This window comes from Musa acuminata, chromosome BXJ2-10 (genome assembly GCF_036884655.1).
Source record: "Musa acuminata AAA Group cultivar baxijiao chromosome BXJ2-10, Cavendish_Baxijiao_AAA, whole genome shotgun sequence".
Taxonomy (NCBI): Eukaryota; Viridiplantae; Streptophyta; class Magnoliopsida; order Zingiberales; family Musaceae; genus Musa; species Musa acuminata.
The window spans coordinates 29904636-29925000 of record NC_088347.1 but is presented as its reverse complement, the minus strand read 5'-3'; the positions used below and the strand labels follow the sequence as shown (position 1 = coordinate 29925000).

Sequence of the window (20365 nt, the reverse complement as noted above, 5' to 3'; positions counted from 1 at the left end):
ATCGTCATCTCACGGTTGCGTTAGTGCAGCTGAAGGCACAGACGCGGCCTTGGGCGCCTCGGTAGAACCGGAAGAAGGGAAGAACATGGATGTGAAGGCTTCGGCACATGGCTTTGTGCTCCTCGTAATTGACTCTCAGAAGCATCACACTTGGATTCATCTCAGCTTGTTGACATATCTACGAAAAGAAGAAGCCAAACTCCATGAGAAGAAGAGTTGCCATGACAAGAGTGATCACACTATTTGGATCACGAACACTAATAGAACAGAACATGATGATTCGTTCTTCTAAATTGTGATCAGAAAATCTATGAGAAGAGTCAATAGCTGGATTGGAGACGTGTTTAACCTTGGGATGCAGAGCTTTGCAACCTCCACATCCTGGGGAATAGAAGTCGACGATTACGAGTTTATCCTCAGCATGCAGCAATGAGTGGACCAGTTGGTTTGTTGATTCGATCTCCGTCATATTTGATGAGGTGTTCTTCTCCCACCACCTAAAAGCTCGAGCAGCACACATTGAAGTGTTCTGACCCTGCATTTTGAGCAACAGCATCAGGATTCCTGGCAGATCATGTTTGGTTCACAAATGCGTTCGTTGCATCAAAAAGTTTCTCCGAGAGAAAGATATCACAGAGAAGTAAGCAAAATTTCAACAGAGAGGAACAAAAGGGAAATAGTCACATGAATTGGGGAAATTGGGTGGCTTTGGGGCCTCCATTCGTGTGAATCTCTCGGTTCTTTCAGCAGAGATCGCCTTCCCTTGATGTCGTTCTTCCAAGACAAGACATCGAAACCTGGAACATCTGTCTCCTTCCTCTCCAACCCAGTCTCATGAACACAACGAAAGGACAGACCACTCCTCAGAGGAACTGCCATTGGGACGAGAAAATTATGGAGAATAGAAATGAACGGGATAAGAGAAGGTGTCGGTCCTTATATCTTGTTGTTATCTTTGGTCAGTGTCTCTTTCCCTACACTGTTTTGAGTTCAGAACACCGTGGATGGCAAACGATCTTTGGTTCTTAATCTCGTCACCTTTATACCGGAAATTATCCCTCAATTCACAGTTCTCTTGGGGCGGTGTTCAATAAGAACTCTGGGTTTCCAGATAAGATCTACTCTCCAAAGCTGAGCACAGGAAATCAGAGCACATGAAGCCAGCTATTGCCGACGAAGCAAGAAGATTTAAGAGGATATCTAATCCTGGGTCCTGATAAGGTGGAAGACAAAACACAACCGATTCATGGTATCACAAAAATTTGTCGCCTTTCGGATCGAGATGAAGCTGAGACAGCAATTTGTCCTGTGTGTGAGTGAGTGTGACCATGCATGTGAATCGATTGAGCTGGAGAAAGAGAAGTATGCTTGAGATAGGATCGTAGCACAGAGCTGATAAGGTTGTTCTCACTGAGCTCTGGCTTCCATACCATGGGCTGGTGAGACTCCTCACGCCCCCCGGATTCTCTCGTTCCTCTTCTGCCGCTTCTGCCAATAGACATCATGCAAGGAGTCCCCGGCAGAGGATAAGGTGACATTTCAACTCTCTCTCTCTCTCTCTCTCTCTCTCTCTCTCTCTACGAGGATAAGGTGACATTTTAGCTATATTTCTCAAATGTGACTTTTTTTACCTTCTCTCTCTCTGTTTGGTAGAGGATAAGGTGACAATTTAACTATATTTCTCAAATGTGACTTTTTTACTCTCTCTCTCTCTCTGGTTGAGGATAAGGTGACATTTTGTCTCTCTCTCTTGCTGAGATCAAAATATTGAAGTATGTTGGGTTTACTACCTGTGAGTGTATGACCTATCTTATGTTACAGTCTATAAGGATGTTAGAGTCGCATTCTGATTAAATGAATAAACTCATAGGAAAATTATATACATTGAATGTTGATGGGGAATTCAGTGTGCAGGACAAAGATTTTTCTTCTCAGATGAATCAGTGGGAGATGTTTGTCAATTGACTGTAGATACATCCTAATGAAAATGATAGATACAATGAACTCAGGACAACCAAGGAAAAGGAAAGGAAGGAAGGCATTTAAGGATTGGAAATTGAATCTGACACAGTTGGTGGTCAAAATTATAAAATTTCTCATGTCTTTACAGAGAAAAATGGATATGCTCATATTAGGGTTTGTAAGAATTGATTGCTGATCAGCAGTGAGAATTCTTTAGAGTTGGAGGTAGACAAATATTTTCTGAAAAGAGAGAGAGAGAGAGAGAGAGAGAGAGAGAGAGAGAGAGATTTTCTTCAAATTCTTATGCTGCTTATTTCTCCCATCATAATTTATCTTCAGTTTGTTCATCAATTTATCTTACACTATGAAGTAATTTTATCTTTATCAACAGCAGAGTTATGATTTGTTAGGTTGTACATAAATTCAACATGAAAAGTAGGTACAAGATGTGATTCTCAAGAACAAACACATCTAAACCTTCACTTGCTCAACATATATTTCAAGTGGCTGCAACTTTAATGTTTTCTTCTCCCTTGCTTGTTTGATATTTAGTGTTTGCACCCTCCATCTTTTGTCTACAAAAACATTGCCTTCTCTATGAGGTTCAATTAACAAGAAACAACACTACCTTGTAAATTCCATAAATCACCCTCATCCATGAAGACGCAAACTTGAAGAACTTGCTGCATCTTACCAGCAGCAATTACAGATTGCATAGACTCCTCTATTTCACTGACACATCAGTTTCAGAACACTTTGCTGAAATAATATATTGTTCAAATTTCACTGACACCAATTTAATCTTTTTTTAATTTTGCTAATGTGAGAAATTCTCTTAGTGTTATTTTTATTGGAAACTTAGTGCTATTTTCAATCTCTCCTTATGTATCAATATTTCCTAACACAATTGTCATTACTAAATGTGGAACTCTTTTACAGCAGTTCATTTATAGTTTTGCATGTAACTTTATTGGTATACTAACAAAAAAAATATATTGCATCTAATAGTTTGAGGTTGGATCTTGAGTTAGAGTTTGTAATCTTCTTCTCTCATATTCTAGTATTTAAACAGCTCTCCACTTAGATTTCTGAGTAATTGGCTACTTTGATCTTTTATATTTCTAGTTTTGGCTACTATATTAAGGTATTTGGTACACAAAATTGATGAGACACGCCGCTGAAGGACTCAACGGTGCTGCTGAAGTCGTTGTACGTCGGCCGCTACGGTGGAGGCGGAGACGACAATGGCGCACCAAGGGCGAATCGCGCAGCGGGAGGGAGGGACAGGCGGCGAAGGAGAGGAGGGGAAGTTGGTCTTAGCCTCGGGCTCGCGAATGGCGATCGCGGCGACGTCCTCGACGGAGTCAAACGTGCCAAGCCACACCCGCGCCTTCTTCCACATGTCCGGATCTCAGCCGCGAATCGCCCACACGACCGCTTTCGGACGCCACGGTACCGCACCTCTACCGTCATCACCGCGGCCGGAGCTCGGCCCTACCGGATCTCTTCTTCAACACACACGAAAACGAATGATTGGATCTCAAGAGGCGAGGAGGGAACTCGAGATCGATCAAAAGCAGAGTTTTGAAGTCTTCATCACAAATCCGTCTCCTTGCAATCGATCTCCCTCCAGACTAAAGGAAGACTTAGAATGCTCTGATTCTTTCTTATACCAATGAATCGATCACACTTCTCCTTCCCCTTCGGCCACCACCGGCGAGCAGCGACGAGCGATGCCAAAGGGCTTGTGGGAAAGTAAAAGAGTTAGACGAGTAATCGAGTGGTTATAAATAATAAAATTATATTGAAGCCATTTTTACTATTGTAAAAATTGGTTATCCACATTTACAAGAGCTATCTGTAGAATATTTAAAAATAAATAAATAAAATTATAAATAGGAAAGAGGAGTTATCAATAGAAATTATATATCCTTTTAAGGGGTTGCCAAAAAAAAAAAAAGTCAATAGCGAGCTTCTATAAAAGAAAAAAAAAATCTTATTATTAACGATCGATTGCGTGCGATTAATTCTTCCAAACAAACTCGTCGGTGCCGCCGCCGCCTTCGACTTTCAGCTGTCTCGCCGCCCTCAGCTCATCATCCGAGAGGGATCGATCAAATTTTCCCCACAATTCTTTGGTATTTATCTTCGTTGATAGATATTCCGTGGGTAATTACAAGGGCGAGTGCGGTCCGGAGACCTTTAAGATGCGTCGATTCGCCACGGAAAGAGCCAAAAGGCTGCTATTTGGTTCCTTCCGCTCTTCTCCTCCTCTGTTTTCCGTGCCCCTTTGTTCCTCCGCATCCGCAGCAGCCGCCGCCATGGATTCTGCCGCAAGTCCTGTCGCTCTCGACACGATCAATCATAAGGTTCGGTTTTTCATCTATTTCGATCATCAATGCCTTATCGAATCGTTCGCTCCCTTCTTATGTTGATTTCGCATCTGTTCTTCGCATACTTTTCGTGCTGGTTTTGTAAAGTCCTATTTTTTCTTGTTTCTCTATTCCTTACTGACTGCTCGGAGGCGATATTTGGTCAATCTGTGGATTTGGTTGTCAATTTGACCACTTTGATTAATTTCTTATTTGGTTCTTCTCGTTGATGGGTTGTGCTGCTTTGCATCCGCGGGTTATGTGTTACTGGTTTACTCTTTCATTCAAAAGCGATACCTTTTAGCTGAACACATCTAATCTACATTTTCTTTAGTTCTGTGATGTCTTCCCTTGAACAGTTTGGACGCAAAAATATGAATGTCATTTGTGTTCCTCATTTGGTGAAAGTTTTCCTAATCTACTTTTATTTATTAAGATTATTGTTTTTCTTTATTTCTTCTGTTGTGCAAGAAAATTTTGTTTGACTCCTTAATTAGGTTTCCTGATCGTTGGGTTTGAACATTAATGTATTTTATTCTGCCAAAATACATGTTTGAAGATCAGAAGTGATTCGGCAAGTAGTTTGGTTAACAGGCATTGGTAAGGATAAAATTGATTTAGCAGGTTTCATGACCTATTGAAGTGTTGGTATATTGCATCTTCTGGTTGGCATGGTTAGAATTTGTCCATTTCTTCTATACTGTGCTCCATATTTTGTGCCGATCACAAGCAAAAGAGCATTGTTTTTCGAGTGGATCCACTGTTGCTAACTCTTGTAATTCTACTCATATCATATTGCCTGCATATTTTGAGTATTTGTTTCAAATTGTTTAACGCCTCCTACTTTTTGCCTGGTTTTAGTTTGCACTTAAAGAACAAATGGCACGCAGATCAATAACAAATATTAAGACAACTTTCTTTTCCATCAGGTTTTAAAATGTGAATATGCTGTCCGTGGTGAGATTGTTACCCATGCACAGGTACTTTCTTTCTCTTTGCTGTATGTTCCATATCTTTGTTTTCTCTTTCTCTAGATGCACTTTCCTATGTTTGTATTTCCTAAAGAAATGATTGTATCACCGTCTGTGCAATTCTAGCGTTTGCAACAAGAGCTGCAAAGCAAGCCAGGGTCTCATCCCTTCGAGGAGGTATGTGTGATTTTTCTTATTCCTTATTATACAGTTACAAATAGGCAGTAATTTTTCTCCTTTTCTCGGTCTTCTTGCCATTTCTTTGTTATTAAATATTAAGAATTATTATTTTGATTATAGTCATCGTCTAATTTATTTGTTTTCTCACAAATTCATTGAAGAATCCAATGTTCTGTGTAGATACTGTACTGCAATATTGGGAATCCTCAGTCTCTTGGTCAGCAGCCCATCACCTTTTTCCGTGAGGTGTGTGCTTATACAAACGTTTTTCTAGGACAGTGAAACCCAGTTTCTCTCTGATATCTAATTGTCTATTTCAGGTTCTTGCGTTGTGTGACCATCCACCTCTTCTGGAAAAAAGTGAAACCCATGCCTTGTTTAGGTATATGTGAAGCATTATTCTGCATCGTAATTTTGTTCCACCTGAACTATTCTGAGCCTAACAGAATATGTTTTATGCCGTTTTATGTGATATGTTGGCAGCACTTTTTGAAAACTTGAGTCTTCAGATATTTCTATTAGAATTTGAAATTTTGGTGTAATTTCCTTGTCATCAATAGCCCTTGGATCATTTAGCTCTTCCTTAGCTTTTATTCTTTAAGATGGAAAATAGTTATATCCTGGGCCATTGTGCTAGAAAAATAGTTTGATACGAGCACCAGGGTCTCTGCATTTCTCTTAACATTCTGTCAAATGTCCAGAATCACATTATAAACTGGTGCTTTTATGAGAGTTCACACTTCACACTATGATAGTCCTTGTTCCAAGCAACTCGAGCTGAGCAGTGTTAACTAGTGAAACTCCGGTTTTAGTAATATGGAATTACAGATGAGTCTTGTTGCAGCAGCATCAGACAGTGTGGAACCAGATATGTGCACAATTTAATAGAACATTTTGCATGTCAAGATTCTTCTTTTGAAACAATTTTTGACAAGATATCTAGGTTCTAGCTAATGTTGAGAAGTTAGCCTGTTGGAGAGTATGAGCCTTATGAAGGCCCTTTTCTTCTATTCATATTGGAGATTCTAAAGAACATCTCATTGATATAGTAAATTTTATTCTCCACCTAGTTATGCAACCTTAAACTCAGATCATTTGACTTATATCAATAATTATATAAGTACAAGGGTAAAATATCTAAGTTATCTGTGCTGCATTTCTCTGAACATAAGTATTCTGTCCTTAGTGCTGATGCAATAGCAAGAGCATGGCAGATTCTCGATGCGATACCTGGTGGGGCTACAGGAGCTTACAGCCATAGCCAGGTAAGAATATGCTCTTATTGCTTGCACAATTATTTTCTGTTCTAGTTACGAAGTCTTAAGGACCTTGGTGTTGGTCGTTTTACAGGGTATTAAAGGATTACGGGATGCAATTGCTGATGGAATAGCTGCTCGTGATGGTTTTCCTGCCAATCCAGATGATATTTTCCTTACAGATGGAGCAAGCCCAGGAGTATTTATTCCGTCAGTTCTTTTCATGATAAAGATGAGAGGTGTTACTGTTTATACTGATTGCCTTTTTTCTCCTGACTTCAGGTGCACATGATGATGCAATTGTTAATAAGATCTGAGAAAGATGGCATTCTCTGCCCCATTCCTCAATACCCTTTGTATTCTGCATCCATTGCTCTTCATGGTGGCTCTCTTGTATGTTTGTTCATGGATATGTTGAACTTAATTAATCTTTTTTCTGCTATATCATGTGGATATAGCTATCTGCCCAAAAAAGCTAATTGCTTGAATTGCTATGATCAGGTTCCGTACTACCTCAATGAATCTACAGGATGGGGCTTGGAGATTTCAGAGCTACAAAAACAGTTGGAAGATGCTCGATCCAAGGGCATCACTGTTAGGTCATTGGTTGTGATAAATCCAGGCAATCCCACCGGACAGGTATTTTTGTCTTCTTTTTCTTTAGTTTAAATTGTTTAACATTATTGGATACCTTACAACAGAATATTCTTCAAAGGATCACATATCATGTTTAGCAAAGGAAATAAAAAATGTCTGCAAATTATATTAAGAGGCGGTTAGTGATCTTCGGTCGTAAGTTCAAAGGAATTCTTTTTCTAGGATTAGCTGCAATGCCATGAATTAGGAGTCATTACTAGAAAGGCATCTTTGTCCATTACCATAGGCTGTTATAGGAAACATGTACTTTTCTATAGTTTAATGTTGGTTTATCATGTTTTATCCCTCAAGGTTCATCTTTGAATAATAATATATTGTGGTGGTTCTACTGATTCCTGACAGCAGATTTTTTCTACCCCTGGTTCGTCTATAGTATCATAATGCAAACGTTAACCTATTGGTTAAAGTACTCATATAAAGTGTTTCCACAGGTTTTACTTCTGATTAAGTAGATTTTCTGGTTTTCTCCAGGTTCTTGCAGAAGAAAACCAAAAGGAAATAGTTGAGTTTTGCAAGAATGAAAGGCTGGTTCTTCTGGCAGATGAGGTGAGGCAAATACAACCAATATTTTGAATTAAACACATATTGTAGACTTGGTGTATTGCCACTAAAGGTTTAATTGATATCTACAAGGCATGACATGGGTTAGAGACATCAATTTCCCTCACTTGACTGTGGCCATTAATGCAATGTGCCAAATATTGTAGGTATATCAAGAAAATATATATGTTGATGACAAGAAATTTAACTCATTCAAGAAGATTGCAAGATCCATGGGTTACGGTGATGAGGATCTTCCTTTAGTATCATTTCAGTCAGTTTCTAAAGGTATGGTGCTCTCCAGTCAGATGATAAGCATACATTCGAACTTGAAAGCAAGCATTCCTTACTGTATGTTGTTTCCTTTTCCATTAGGTTACTATGGAGAATGTGGAAAAAGGGGAGGATACATGGAGGTAACTGGCTTCAGCGCTGAAGTTAGAGAACAAATTTACAAAGTGGCATCTGTAAATCTTTGTTCCAACATCTCTGGCCAAATTCTTGCAAGCCTTGTCATGAATCCACCGAAGGTGAGTACATTCTTGCAGCTATCAAATCATTATCACGAGAAATAACTTGGTTGAGCTTGCAGGTTGGAGATGAATCATATGAATCCTTCGATGCAGAGAAAACTGGGATTCTTTCGTCCTTAGCCAGACGCGCGAAGGTGATATCATCATTGCCCCTTCTGTTCTTTAAATAGACACTTTATTGCTATCACAAGGAAAAAATTACTGCACAACTTGGAATTGCAGTATTACTTGCATTTAAGATTATCAAACCTTACTCAGGAATGCGTTTGACATCTAAAAAGTGTTGTGCTGTGGATTGAAAATAATAATCTCTTGGTTGACTTGCTACAGGCTTTGGAAGATGCATTTAATGGTTTGGAGGAAGTAACATGCAATAAGGCCGAGGGAGCAATGTATCTTTTCCCGCAACTGCGCCTACCAAAGAAGGCAATCGAAGCTGCCAAAGCAGTTAAAGCAGCACCGGACGCATTCTATGTTCGCCGCCTTCTTGATGCTACTGGTATTGTTGTTGTTCCTGGATCCGGCTTCGGACAGGTGAGCTTATTTCTCTGGTCACTTACCTCTTCTCTTTTCGACAAGAATGCTAATCGTGTGTAGCATTAGTCACTCTCTCTACAACTTTGTTTGATAGCTCATTCTCTTCTTTTGGATCATGAAAGGTCCCTGGAACCTGGCACGTTAGATGCACAATCCTGCCGCAGGAGGATAAGATCCCTGCCATCATCTCCAGGCTCAAGGCATTCCATGAAGCTTTCATGGAAGAGTTCCGTGATTAAACAATCCTGCAATGTTAAGCTGGCATGCCCCACAATTTTTGAAGAAGCTTTCTCATGGGATTTTTTTGCATCATCACCCGACTAAAATAAAATATGAGTTTCTGGGGGATTGTGGTTGAGAAAACACAGCGACAGAGGTCATCTATCGTGCTGGTCGCGTTGGTGGTGGCCTTTGCCTTTTTGACTCTTCTGTTTGATTAAGGGCTATCTATCATTAAGGGAAGACTAATTTGTGAAATCCTTTACATTTATGTTTTAAAGTGAAACTAGTCTTCAAAATACAAGAGAATAACATGTAATAAGAACAGGAGTTCATGATTTATAATTGCAATTTGCAGCTCTTTTTTTGTTGGATTTAGATGTGAAATAGTATGTAATAAGAACTCAACTTGCATGCAATGTATTGTAGCATTGAACTTGAACCATGAACACAACGAGAAATCCATTCGTCCCAAAAATCAAAATTACAACATGCGATAACATGACATTTCACCATTCGGCCGTCGAAGCTTGAATACTTGTTTTCTCTTAAGAAACAAAAGTAGCAGTTTGATCATTCACAGAGTTGTTTACTGAATGATAATTCCATTACTAAGCAACCAAAACACAAGTACTAACAGCATCCAAGCAAATAGTGGTGCGTACTCTGGCAAATATGTTGAGATGGAGAGAAAAATGGGCAAGGAAGAGTACATCGCCAAACATTTTATAGGCGAGCAATGACAGCTTCCACCTCAGAAGGTGTATAGAGATGATAAGTGGGAGCTACCTTTGCAATGTCCACATTATTTGGAGTCACCTGCTCGATCAAATTGTTTTGTCTAAATTAGTCAGGCCACAAATGCCTAAGTTACTCAAATTGCATTACGTGGCAAGCCCCAAAACATAAACCAAAGGATGTTTATACCTTTTCTTCCATGACTTGCTTCAAGATGGAAAGAGCTATGGTTTCAGCTTCTTGAAGAGTTAGGTCCTGCACAAACAGCAGCGTCAGCGACCATCTTAATCACGATTGAAGACCAAGTAAATTATGAAAATTAATGATACCCAGAAAATCCTCTATGCTGATCGATACCTTGTTGTACTGCTCTTGAAGAGAGCTATCAGCTCCTTCGGATCCTGAACCAATTGCTTTCGCATTGCACTGCCAGAATGTGCCAGACGGATCTGTGTAGTACCTGCAATTTAATACATGTTCAACTGTAGAACTCATAATACAGGTGCATACAACATGGAACTTGGTGTGCAATCGTAGATGAAGTGCAATTATCCATACTGAGGCAGGCAGGCAAACTTTTCACATGCATAATCTTCCTACTCGGGAAGGAATTACACTGAATAAAAGAATGTAATGCCAAGTAACGAAAATAAATTCTCTTAAATCTGATTCAAGTCAACTTATTTTTAGATGGAACCAAACTAACTCTGTGACCACTCCACTGGATCAAAATTATATCAAAATATCCACCAATTTTGATGAAATAATTAGCAGGAAATTCACCATTACATATTTTATCATGGTTCACATAGCAAGTGTTATCAAAGCATTTATCATCATTCAGTTGTTTTGGCCTCTGCTTAGAGAAAACATTAATAAGTTGGATTTCTGAGACTGAATATTGCATAGAACAAGCTAGAACAAACTCAAGTTTTCTTAACAGGTACACGAGGGAATTAAATTTCTTGTATTTACCAAAGCTTATATACCATAAAAATACATAAATGTTCAAATAAAAATGAATATGCAGACAAAAATCTATAAATGACCGATGTAATGAGTGGCCAAAACATATTCAGACTGCCATTCGAAAGAACACTGACAAAGTTTAGAACTTAGAGAATGTACCAGACATGACAGTTTCATTCCACAAGTACTTGATGATATATTTAACAAATACACAAATAATGACTACTTACAAGCTGGGTCCATGTTCGTCATGACCAGCAATCAGAAGAGATACCCCAAAAGGTCGTGACTGCAAAAAAATTGACTTGTTAGAAACTCTCATACTATCAACCAAAAGTGACATACAAACAAGTATCTACTAACTCAATCCTCATATTTGCAACAGAAACCATGTTTGCATATAGTCAATAACCTGCTCTCTATATGACTGCCAATAGTTCCTAATTCAACAATGTTAGACAGGGACCTTGTTGCAGTAATACCTGGTATACATGATGCAAAACATAGTGGTGTGGTGGTACAAACTCATACTCTAATTTGATTTAGCATCCATCAACATTCTAATACAACATACTAATGCAAAAGATAACTAAATTTAGAGTAAAAGGTGAGGTGTAGAAAACTGTGGATTGTAAGAACACTAGAAGCTAGAGCAATGCAAAATGGAGGGGCACTGTCGTGGAATCCCAGAGTTCTTATGACATCCATCATTACCCTAAGATGACAGACTAAAGCAACAAATAACTAATTCAAGCGGATAAGTATGCTTCTCAAGCCATTAAGAAATATTTCAGATAAAGCCATAAGACTATCAGAGAAAGCTTTTATGATGAGATAAAACTTATCCTAACAAACCAAATATTTTAAAATTAAAAGAAATACTTCAAATTTCAAAATCCCTAAAAAACAGCAAAAGGGCTCTCAACTAAACAAAAATAAACTTAAAACTTGATTACTGTAAGATTGGGATGTATTAATACTGAATCAAACTAGAATGCTCAATGGTTCAATCCAGTAACTGTACAAGGAAGTTTGTTTTCGATTTTGATTAACTAAAAACGGAATACATTCAGTTTGAGATTTGACACACTGATCACTCCACATAACACATAAGATATATGGCACACTGATTGCTCCACATAACAAGACACAATTATGTTCTTAGTACATTTTGGTTGGATTAGCACATAATATTTGTGATGCAATTTCTAGTTAGTTTTGCTATTACAGAGATAACATATTCATAAACGAAGCACTCGGTAATCAAGATATAATTTACATCTCCACATCAAAACTGATAGAAATTAATTGGTAAGAAGGGCAAGTGATAGTAACCATGGACTCTTCATCTCCTTCACCAAATCGAAGAGCAAGATCACACAGTGCTTGGGTAGTGGACTCAACAGTCATAGGCTCACCATATGAAAACCTATGATTCTGGTAGACAACGAGGTCAATAAGTAACAATGAGTTATATAAGCTATTTCACAAAAATGCCATCAAACAAAATAAAAAAAACCTGAGTTTCAACACGAGCATGCTCTACAAGAGTTCGTGCATCAGCTATCAGTCCACTCATTGCACAACCTATGTGCTCATCAATCTCCATAATCTTCTCTACACTGCTTGGTTCCTTCAAAAAGTAAGATAGAGTCAGCAGTGAGAGACAAGGGTAGCAGCTAAAAATGATACAAAAGGTGGTAATAAGCTTATGCTATGAACAATTGTGATTTTGCAAGAATGTGTAGCTGATATAAGATGCAATATTCCAGCTAACAGTCTCTTCCCAGGATAAGATACATCAAAAAGGAAAGGCAAGGCCAGATACCACCATTTTTTCTCTGTTTTCCTTGATGTCTTCTTTCACCTAAATCACCAAACTTACTATAAATTCCACTCTGTTACGGCTACAACCTATGGTCCACAAATTTTTCAATAACTGTAGATCTACTGCCATTTAAATCTAAAATCAGATAACTGTGTTAATTCTTTTTCTTGCTAAATATCACATGAATCTATTGGGGATAAATCAAACTGGAAACTAAGACCTTGCTTAAATTAATCAATTTTGTCAGCATTTAATTGCATGCTACAAAAAGAAATGGTTAGATAACAACAGAACAAAATCAGATCAGAAATTGACGAGAGTATCGTTCAGTATCTAAAGAACAAGTTAGGGAATCACAAAATTGAAAATTGTGCGGACTCAAGGAACTTAAGGGCTAAAACCACAGTACTTTTTCTTGCCTGGGCTTCAGAAAAGGGTATCACTGAACTTTCTCTCCATTATAAATTTTAGTAGGAGAAATTATTCATGAGCTAGAAATCAATATTCAACAATTACAAGGTAAGCCATAATGTTGCAACTATTTGGGTGGGCTATACGGATTTTTCACCATCATGTCTTTCTTACTACTCAAACTAAGAGCCCTTATATCTCTATTTACAGTTTCAAATAGAATTCTGTAAGTCTTCCTCTGGCTCACACCAGCTATCCTATTAACTCATGTCATTTAACTAGCATGTCTCATTTGAACATATCCACACCATCTTTAACAATTTTCCTTATTTTATACTACTCCTAGGTTTTTCATGGATGTAAACGTTTCTTACTCTATTTTTTGTAATAGAAATAATAATATTGGTGACAGGAATATGTTTTAGTTGACAGATCAACATAGTCAAACCTGACATTTCAGAACTGGACGATACATTCTTTGTCCAGAAACAGGTCTTGAACATATGTTCCACATCAGAAATAAGAAACAAGTAGCATATCATTCATTTAATAAAACAAGCCAGGTCTTTACCAAAATCGCAAAATTATCAAAGTATTCTGTATCGATACCAAAATAGTATAAGCGATCAATTCAATTCAATATTTTTAATTTCCCAATACATCCATTTCCATCAAATTTTTGGGAAAACTAATGTCCATTGCCACCTGCTCATAAGTTACAAGTTCACTTCCCAGCATATCCATTTCTTTCCAGCCTCCCTTTCTCATTTCTCTCTCAATTGTCTCTCCTCTGGACCCTTTCTCACATCATTCTCTCTCATCCCCTTGCCTTTTGACCCGCTATCAATTACCATAGAGAGAATTCTCCTCATAATATCTGGAGGATATTTTCGCTGCCCCATCAATCACATTCTCACTACTTCCAAGACTACCCCTTTATTCTCCGTCCTTGAGGTGTGATCCAACATACGGCAAGGCAAAACATGAAGTAACGGATATCAGTGTCTCCATTTCGTCGATGATAATCCTATCTATCTTTAAGGTGGAACCTAAGATCTGTCAAGGTCCATGTCGATCAAAGGAATGAAAGTCAAAAATGGGTCAACAAAGAAGAGAAAAACGGAAAAAATAAAAGAATCCAAACCCAGATAACACAAATTAGCCTCTAGCAAAAAGAAACTCTTGGACTAGGGTTAGTAAGCAAACCAGCAAGGGCGAGGTCACGCGCTTCTCGACCGCAAGCACTACGCCTTCCTTCGTCCTCAACCCAATGGCAGTCGAGCCCAACTGCCACCAGAATCAAACGCGTTATCTCAAGAACATTTCGATATCGCAAAAGGAACCGAAATAAAGAGGGGAACAAAAACCCGACCTTGATGGCCTCGATGGCGTACTCGACCTGGAACAACCTTCCCTCGGGAGAGAAAGTGTTGACGCCTCGATCGTATTCGGTCCTTCGGTCAAGAAACCCCAACGAGAGAAGGAATGAGCGATCGAAAGAGATACTAGTGGAATGACTGCACGAAAGACGCGGGGGAGGGGCATGGGACTCACCTGGTGAGGAACATCTCGACGAATCTGAGAGAGATAGAGAGGGAGAGAGCAGTCGGCGATGACGGCGGTAGTCGAGGTTTGGGCAATCCGCCGTCCGCGAAGAGAAATCGTTCCACGGAGAGTAAAGGCGATTTGAGGGTATTTTTGTCACACCATAAAGATCAGAAAAATCAGTTTATAAAACAAAGTATTATTATTTGCACTTGACTTGCACGTGCATACTGTCATCATAATTATAATTACTCATTTTGTTTTCTTTCGGGTTTTAATAATGAATATAATGGCATTATTTAGTATTTTTAATTCGTTAATATTTTTCATAATGTCAATAATACAACTATTGGTGTGGGCCAATTGGACTCTAATAATCAGCTAAAGCCCAAATGCTAATAATGAGCTAAATTACATATAACATCAGCTTGCTTTCCCATCCATTACAGTAAGCATTTTGGCGCTCTGCAGATTGCTCGAACACCTCGTTCCCTCTCCGTCTCGTCTCTTCCCTCGCCGGCGCGGCCATGGCGATGGCAGCGCAGACGCACCAGAGGATGCCGGAGGAGCAAGAAGAGGCGGAGGACGTGCAGCACGGTCCTTTCCCTATCGAGCACCTTCAGGTATGCCCTCCCAAAAACCTCCGGGTCCCCCCTTCGTTTTCTTCCAAAGCCCTAAATCTTCTCAAGGTCGAGTCTTTCTTGGATCTTCAGCTTCAAGAATCGCCGAAACCAAATGGAGACGATCCTATTTGGCTTTCTTGATCTTCTTTCGCTATGTGGATGAAACTAATTACAACTCTGATCGGATCTTCTCTGGTTGTGTTTGATTCGAGCTGAAAATTTTCATATTTTATCGATATTTTGGCAAATTCTACCATATATAATTGAGTATCGTCTGTCAATCCAAAATGCTTGATTGTGTCGTTTGATTATAGACGTGATTCGAAAACTTGGGTTCTTGACGGGTTTCATCTGATTTCTCGAGCTTAGGTTTCTGGTTTTGTTTATTCTTTCTCGATAAGGTTTTGTCTTGTCACTTAGGGTGACCTTGGGTTCTTGAGTTAGAACAAAATTGAAGTAACAACTGTGCTTTTGGGCTAAGAAACAACATTATGATAATCTTACTAAGCATGGCAACGATGTATTATTGGGCAACGACACAGCTAAGCGGAGCAATGCCCCCAGAAATCACTCTATTATTATATCGTTATATCATTAATTATGCTCCAGCCTTCTGCAGTCTTTTCATGGTGGCCTCCAGCCTTCTATTCTTCAATGTTTAGAATAATATTTCATGCTAATCCAGTGTTCTAATGATTTTTTGATTCTACATTACCTACTAAATACACATTCTAACTAATGCCTTCATGATGTATTGCCTACTACATAGTTGAAATTTATAATTGCTTGTTAGTTGTAACTATTTAGTGATGGTGTATGACATCAGTTGATCTGGTAGATTGTTTCATTTATTAAACTGTCTCCTATCCTTCAAAACTATGGTGATCATATGAAAGAGGCTGCACATGTATACAATGTTAAGAATTAAACACGTAGGACAATGTTAAGAATTATTGGTTGCATGCTGTATTTCTTCTGAGGATATGTGTTTTCTCGGGAGAGTGGAAGAATCACAGTTGCAAATTTGCAACAGGCAGACTATTCATTTTTCAAGATTTGTATGAGCACCTGACTAGCCATTTCTAGAAGTAACTGACAGGTATGTATGAAGCCAAACCTTCTCTTATGATAGATATGGAATGTGCGATACCTCGTAAGCACTACCTGAAAGCTGTTTTGTATGCAAATGCTACTTTGAGATGCATTTAAGAGACATATATGGTTCTATCATTTACTGTTACTGTCGGATATGTCATGTGATCTTGTTGATTTGTTCTGAAGGCCTCTGGGATTGCTGCTATAGATGTTAAAATGCTAAAAGATGCTGGGCTCTGTACTGTAGAATATGTTGCATATTCACCGAGGAAAGATCTTTTGCAAATTAAAAGAATCAGTGAGCCAGAAGTTGACAAGATTATTGAAGCAGGTATAGTTTCTTTGTCCTTGTCTTGTTGTGCGGTCTAGAAATGCACATATCTGTTGCACAATGATTATATCTCTAACAGAACCTCCAGAAGAATATTTACGGAGTGATTCTTGACAGCTTCTAAGTTAGTACCACTGGGTTTTACCAGTGCAAGTCAACTTCACGCTCAACGGCTTGAAATAATTCAGATCACATCTGGATCTAGGGAACTTGATAAGATCTTGGAGGGTAACTCTTTTATGGGACTAAATTCTATGATTTCTCAATAGTTGTACATACTTATAATTTTGGTATATGCAAATGTAGATCATTTTGTTTTCTAATTTATCATGGTTTGCTCTGGACAGGAGGAATTGAAACTGGATCTATTACTGAACTATATGGTGAATTCCGCTCTGGTGAAACTCAGCTGTGTCACACTCTTTGTGTCACTTGTCAGGTATTCTTTTTTGCATGATTATGATTATGTTTATGTATGTTAAAATTGCATTTTTCAATTCAATAATTCATTTTGGCCAATTTATGTGCATTTTGCAATTATGTTCATGCTTAATGTAGGCCTGAGATTTTGAGCATCACAAGACAATAAAACTACTATATTTTGATAGAATATGTGTGAATGTCATGATTGAAAAGGATGTTTATAGGGTTTTATAGACTTGTAGTTATATATTTTTAGAAAAATCGTTTGGTCTATTTTTCCTCCACTTCAATGCCATTCCTTAAAAATGATGAATCGAGTTTAATTTCAGCTTCCCTTGGATCAAGGTGGTGGTGAAGGAAAGGCACTATATATTGATGCTGAGGGTATGTTTAGGCCCTAAAGACTTCTTCAGATTGCTGACAGGTTTTACAGTAACGTTAGGGTAAATTAAGAACATTTTAACAAATGATCTTCTATAAACATGATTGTATTAATAAAATTGACAGGTTTGGAGTGAATGGTGCTGATGTTTTGGAAAATGTAGCTTATGCTAGAGCATATAATACTGATCATCAATCAAGGCTGTTGCTGGAAGCAACATCAATGATGGTGGAGGCAAGGCATCTTCGTTATCTCTCATTTCAGTTGATTGTAATATGGCTGGTCAATATCTTGCCATCAAACCAACATGCCACTGGAGCCATTTTCAGAAGAGAAGTTTGCAAACTGCATATAATTGAACTGGTAAACAAGAATACTAGTTGACATGTCCATCTCAAATCTTGTGCTCAATGTTTATATCTTAAGATTATTAATTCCTGAACGATGTGACCTATTGTTGTCTTAGACCTCTTTTATACAAGCATCTTTTGCAGATGGTGACAAACAAAATAATAATGGTTGCTTCTCTAGTATTTCACCAAGTATCGTCCCATATGGTGATGACTTCAAAACCTAATATCCATGTTAATATTAACTTAAGTTCATTGTATGCACCAACTCTTGGTTTCTTCTCATTCATAACTGTGAACATGAGCATTTGTCATTTATTTTTCCTGTCTCATCTATTGATAAATTGTCAATATAAATTGAGCGGTAAATATGTTTTTAAGCTTATTGAAAATAGATAAAAGTGTGATCCTAATCTGGTAAGGTTTCTACCTGATAATTCCTTTGTGCCTGTTCCATAAACAAGCTTTCCATTTTGAGGTTATATCTTCTCCATGTAATGGATGCATCCACTAAAGACTGGAGATGGCTGATACAAAGTGACAGGTGAGGGTGTTGCCCGTGGAACCACACGGACACTAGGCATTGGTAGAAACCTCCGAGTTGGAGATGCTACCCCTCCTAATGAGAACTATCTGCTTTGAGGATGATGTGTGTCTGTAGTTAAGTGTTATCCCATGGTATAATAACCCATAGTCTGAACAAGGACTCTTATCAGGCCATATGGTCCTATAGCAGCCAGTCTTTAAATTTTTAATATTTTCTTCGGTTGATATCTGGTTGTATGGCTCAGCATACTGCTTGGTACACTAGTGCCATGCCAGTCCAGTAGGTTACTGAAACTGGTACCAGACCAGTATTTAAGCATTACCATTGCCTAACTAAGAGCCTTGCTTTTAAACAAGTTGTTGAATGAAGGATCTAAAAGCTGGGATGACTCGAATAATAGTAGTTCGCTGCAATGATGATTAGAAAGACTATTTGCCAGCTGCTATTTCATATGTCCAAGTTGTTATAAGAGTTCAAAATGGCGTAAAATGAATATAATATTCAGGTTGACATCGTTGTTGATGAATTGATCAATTAGATAATTAAGTTGGTACTTCTGTGCATGTTAGTGCTTCTGCTCATAGGGAGCATGGATCCACATTGAATTTGTAAGGTTGGATATGTTTGATTGTGTTTATGGTGGGATAAAACTTGTACTTCTCAGGCCAATCTTTCTTGTAGGTCCTATTTTCAAAATTTTCCTTCTTAAAGGAACTAATTGGACTTTAATTCTTATCTAGGTTTACTCTTATGATAGTAGACAGTGCTACGGCTCTTTACAGAACTGATTTTTCTGGAAGAGGAGAGCTGTCAGCGAGGCAAATGCATCTGGAAAAATTTCTTAGGAGCCTACAGAAGTTGGCTGATGAGGTAATATTTATTATTCCTTTTATCCTTTTCTTGCATCGGAAGAATAGGATGCTATAGCAGCTATACTTTTGTTTTTTGATTCTATAATAATGTTATACTGGTTGTTATAGTTTGGTGTGGCGGTGATCATCACTAATCAAGTTGTTGCACAAGTTGATGGATCTGCAATGTTTGCCAATTGGTGGAAACATCATGGCACATGCTTCTACAACAAGGTCCTCTTGGCATAGAAATCTTTCACTTGATCTGTGTTTCTTTGTCTTTGCTCAAGGTTTTTTTTTCTCCTTCCTGTGTACCAGGCTTGCCCTTCCCAAAGGTAGGGCCGAAGAATGCATTTGTAAAGTTATAAGTTCTCCATGTTTGGCAGAAGCTGAAGCAAGGTTTCAGGTATCGTCCGAAGGTGTCACCGATGTAAAAGATTGATCAAAATGGATGCACCATATCCATCTCATCCACGCTCAAATGGACCATCATATCTCAATGTGCTAATGCAGGTACCCGTCTTTCGTCCGTAGATATTGCCTTTCTTCCTTCCTATCTGGTGCACAGTCTTACGATCTGTAAATGTAGAAGCATGGGGTTTGTCAATGTAGGATATGATATCTATGGCATTTAGTCATTTTGCATCTCGAAAGCCATCTTTTGCTTTTTGTTGTCGGAATCATTTATTACTTGTCAAAGAGCATCGGCCGAGTCACAATGCAAACAAACAAAGCCCAAAGCCCATGAAATGTGTAGCCTTCTTTTTTGTGTGCTACTGACTACCTGCTCTCTTTTCCCTCTTTCTTACGTGTGTTACGTGTGTATATGTATGTACACATGCACAACCCACAAGACATCATCGCATGCATCAAGAGAAAACACTGATTTTTTTCTACTTTATAATTGGTGCTTTCAATCATAATTTTTTATTCTTGGCCACTAATCATGACCTCCTAGTTGATCGGATCTATCTGATCAGGTTAGATTTGACCGATTTGACCTAATACAGGTCAACGTTGAGGCACAACTATTAAAAACTGAGAT

At 38.4% G+C, this 20365-nt stretch overlaps 3 protein-coding genes and 1 pseudogene across 3 annotated transcripts in view; 2 read left to right on the top strand and 2 right to left on the bottom strand.

Annotated features, from left to right (window-relative positions):
- Positions 1-1490, bottom strand: part of LOC135584160 (thioredoxin-like 1-2, chloroplastic) — a 2048-nt gene extending 558 nt beyond the window's left edge. Inside the window, exons 1-3 of the mRNA XM_065129270.1 lie at positions 685-1490; positions 350-535; positions 14-178 (exon numbers count right to left, since the gene is read on the bottom strand). Of these exons, the coding sequence (XP_064985342.1) occupies positions 14-178; positions 350-535; positions 685-879 (546 nt within the window). The 5' untranslated portion in view covers positions 880-1490. The remainder of the gene's footprint in view (positions 1-13; positions 179-349; positions 536-684) is intronic.
- Positions 1491-3961: 2471 nt separating this feature from the next.
- Positions 3962-9605, top strand: LOC135625036 (alanine aminotransferase 2-like). The gene is made up of 15 exons (XM_065129269.1): positions 3962-4331; positions 5264-5314; positions 5432-5482; positions 5666-5731; positions 5806-5867; positions 6672-6750; positions 6836-6940; positions 7024-7134; positions 7243-7380; positions 7870-7944; positions 8106-8226; positions 8314-8468; positions 8531-8605; positions 8802-9005; positions 9131-9605. The coding sequence occupies exons 1-15, from the start codon at positions 4170-4172 to the stop codon at positions 9245-9247; spliced, it is 1572 nt and encodes a 523-aa protein (XP_064985341.1). The 5' UTR covers positions 3962-4169; the 3' UTR covers positions 9248-9605.
- Positions 9606-9752: 147 nt separating this feature from the next.
- Positions 9753-14867, bottom strand: LOC135625037 (proteasome subunit alpha type-5-like). The gene is made up of 9 exons (XM_065129271.1): positions 14728-14867; positions 14546-14627; positions 14380-14460; positions 12454-12567; positions 12270-12371; positions 11165-11223; positions 10323-10425; positions 10155-10220; positions 9753-10046 (listed from the first exon to the last, which is right to left on the bottom strand). Exons 1-9 carry the CDS (start codon positions 14739-14741, stop codon positions 9954-9956), a joined length of 714 nt encoding a protein of 237 aa, XP_064985343.1. The 5' UTR covers positions 14742-14867; the 3' UTR covers positions 9753-9953.
- A 312-nt stretch (positions 14868-15179) lies between these two features.
- Positions 15180-19965, top strand: LOC135625953 (DNA repair protein RAD51 homolog; annotated as a pseudogene).
- Positions 19966-20365: the final 400 nt, after the last annotated feature.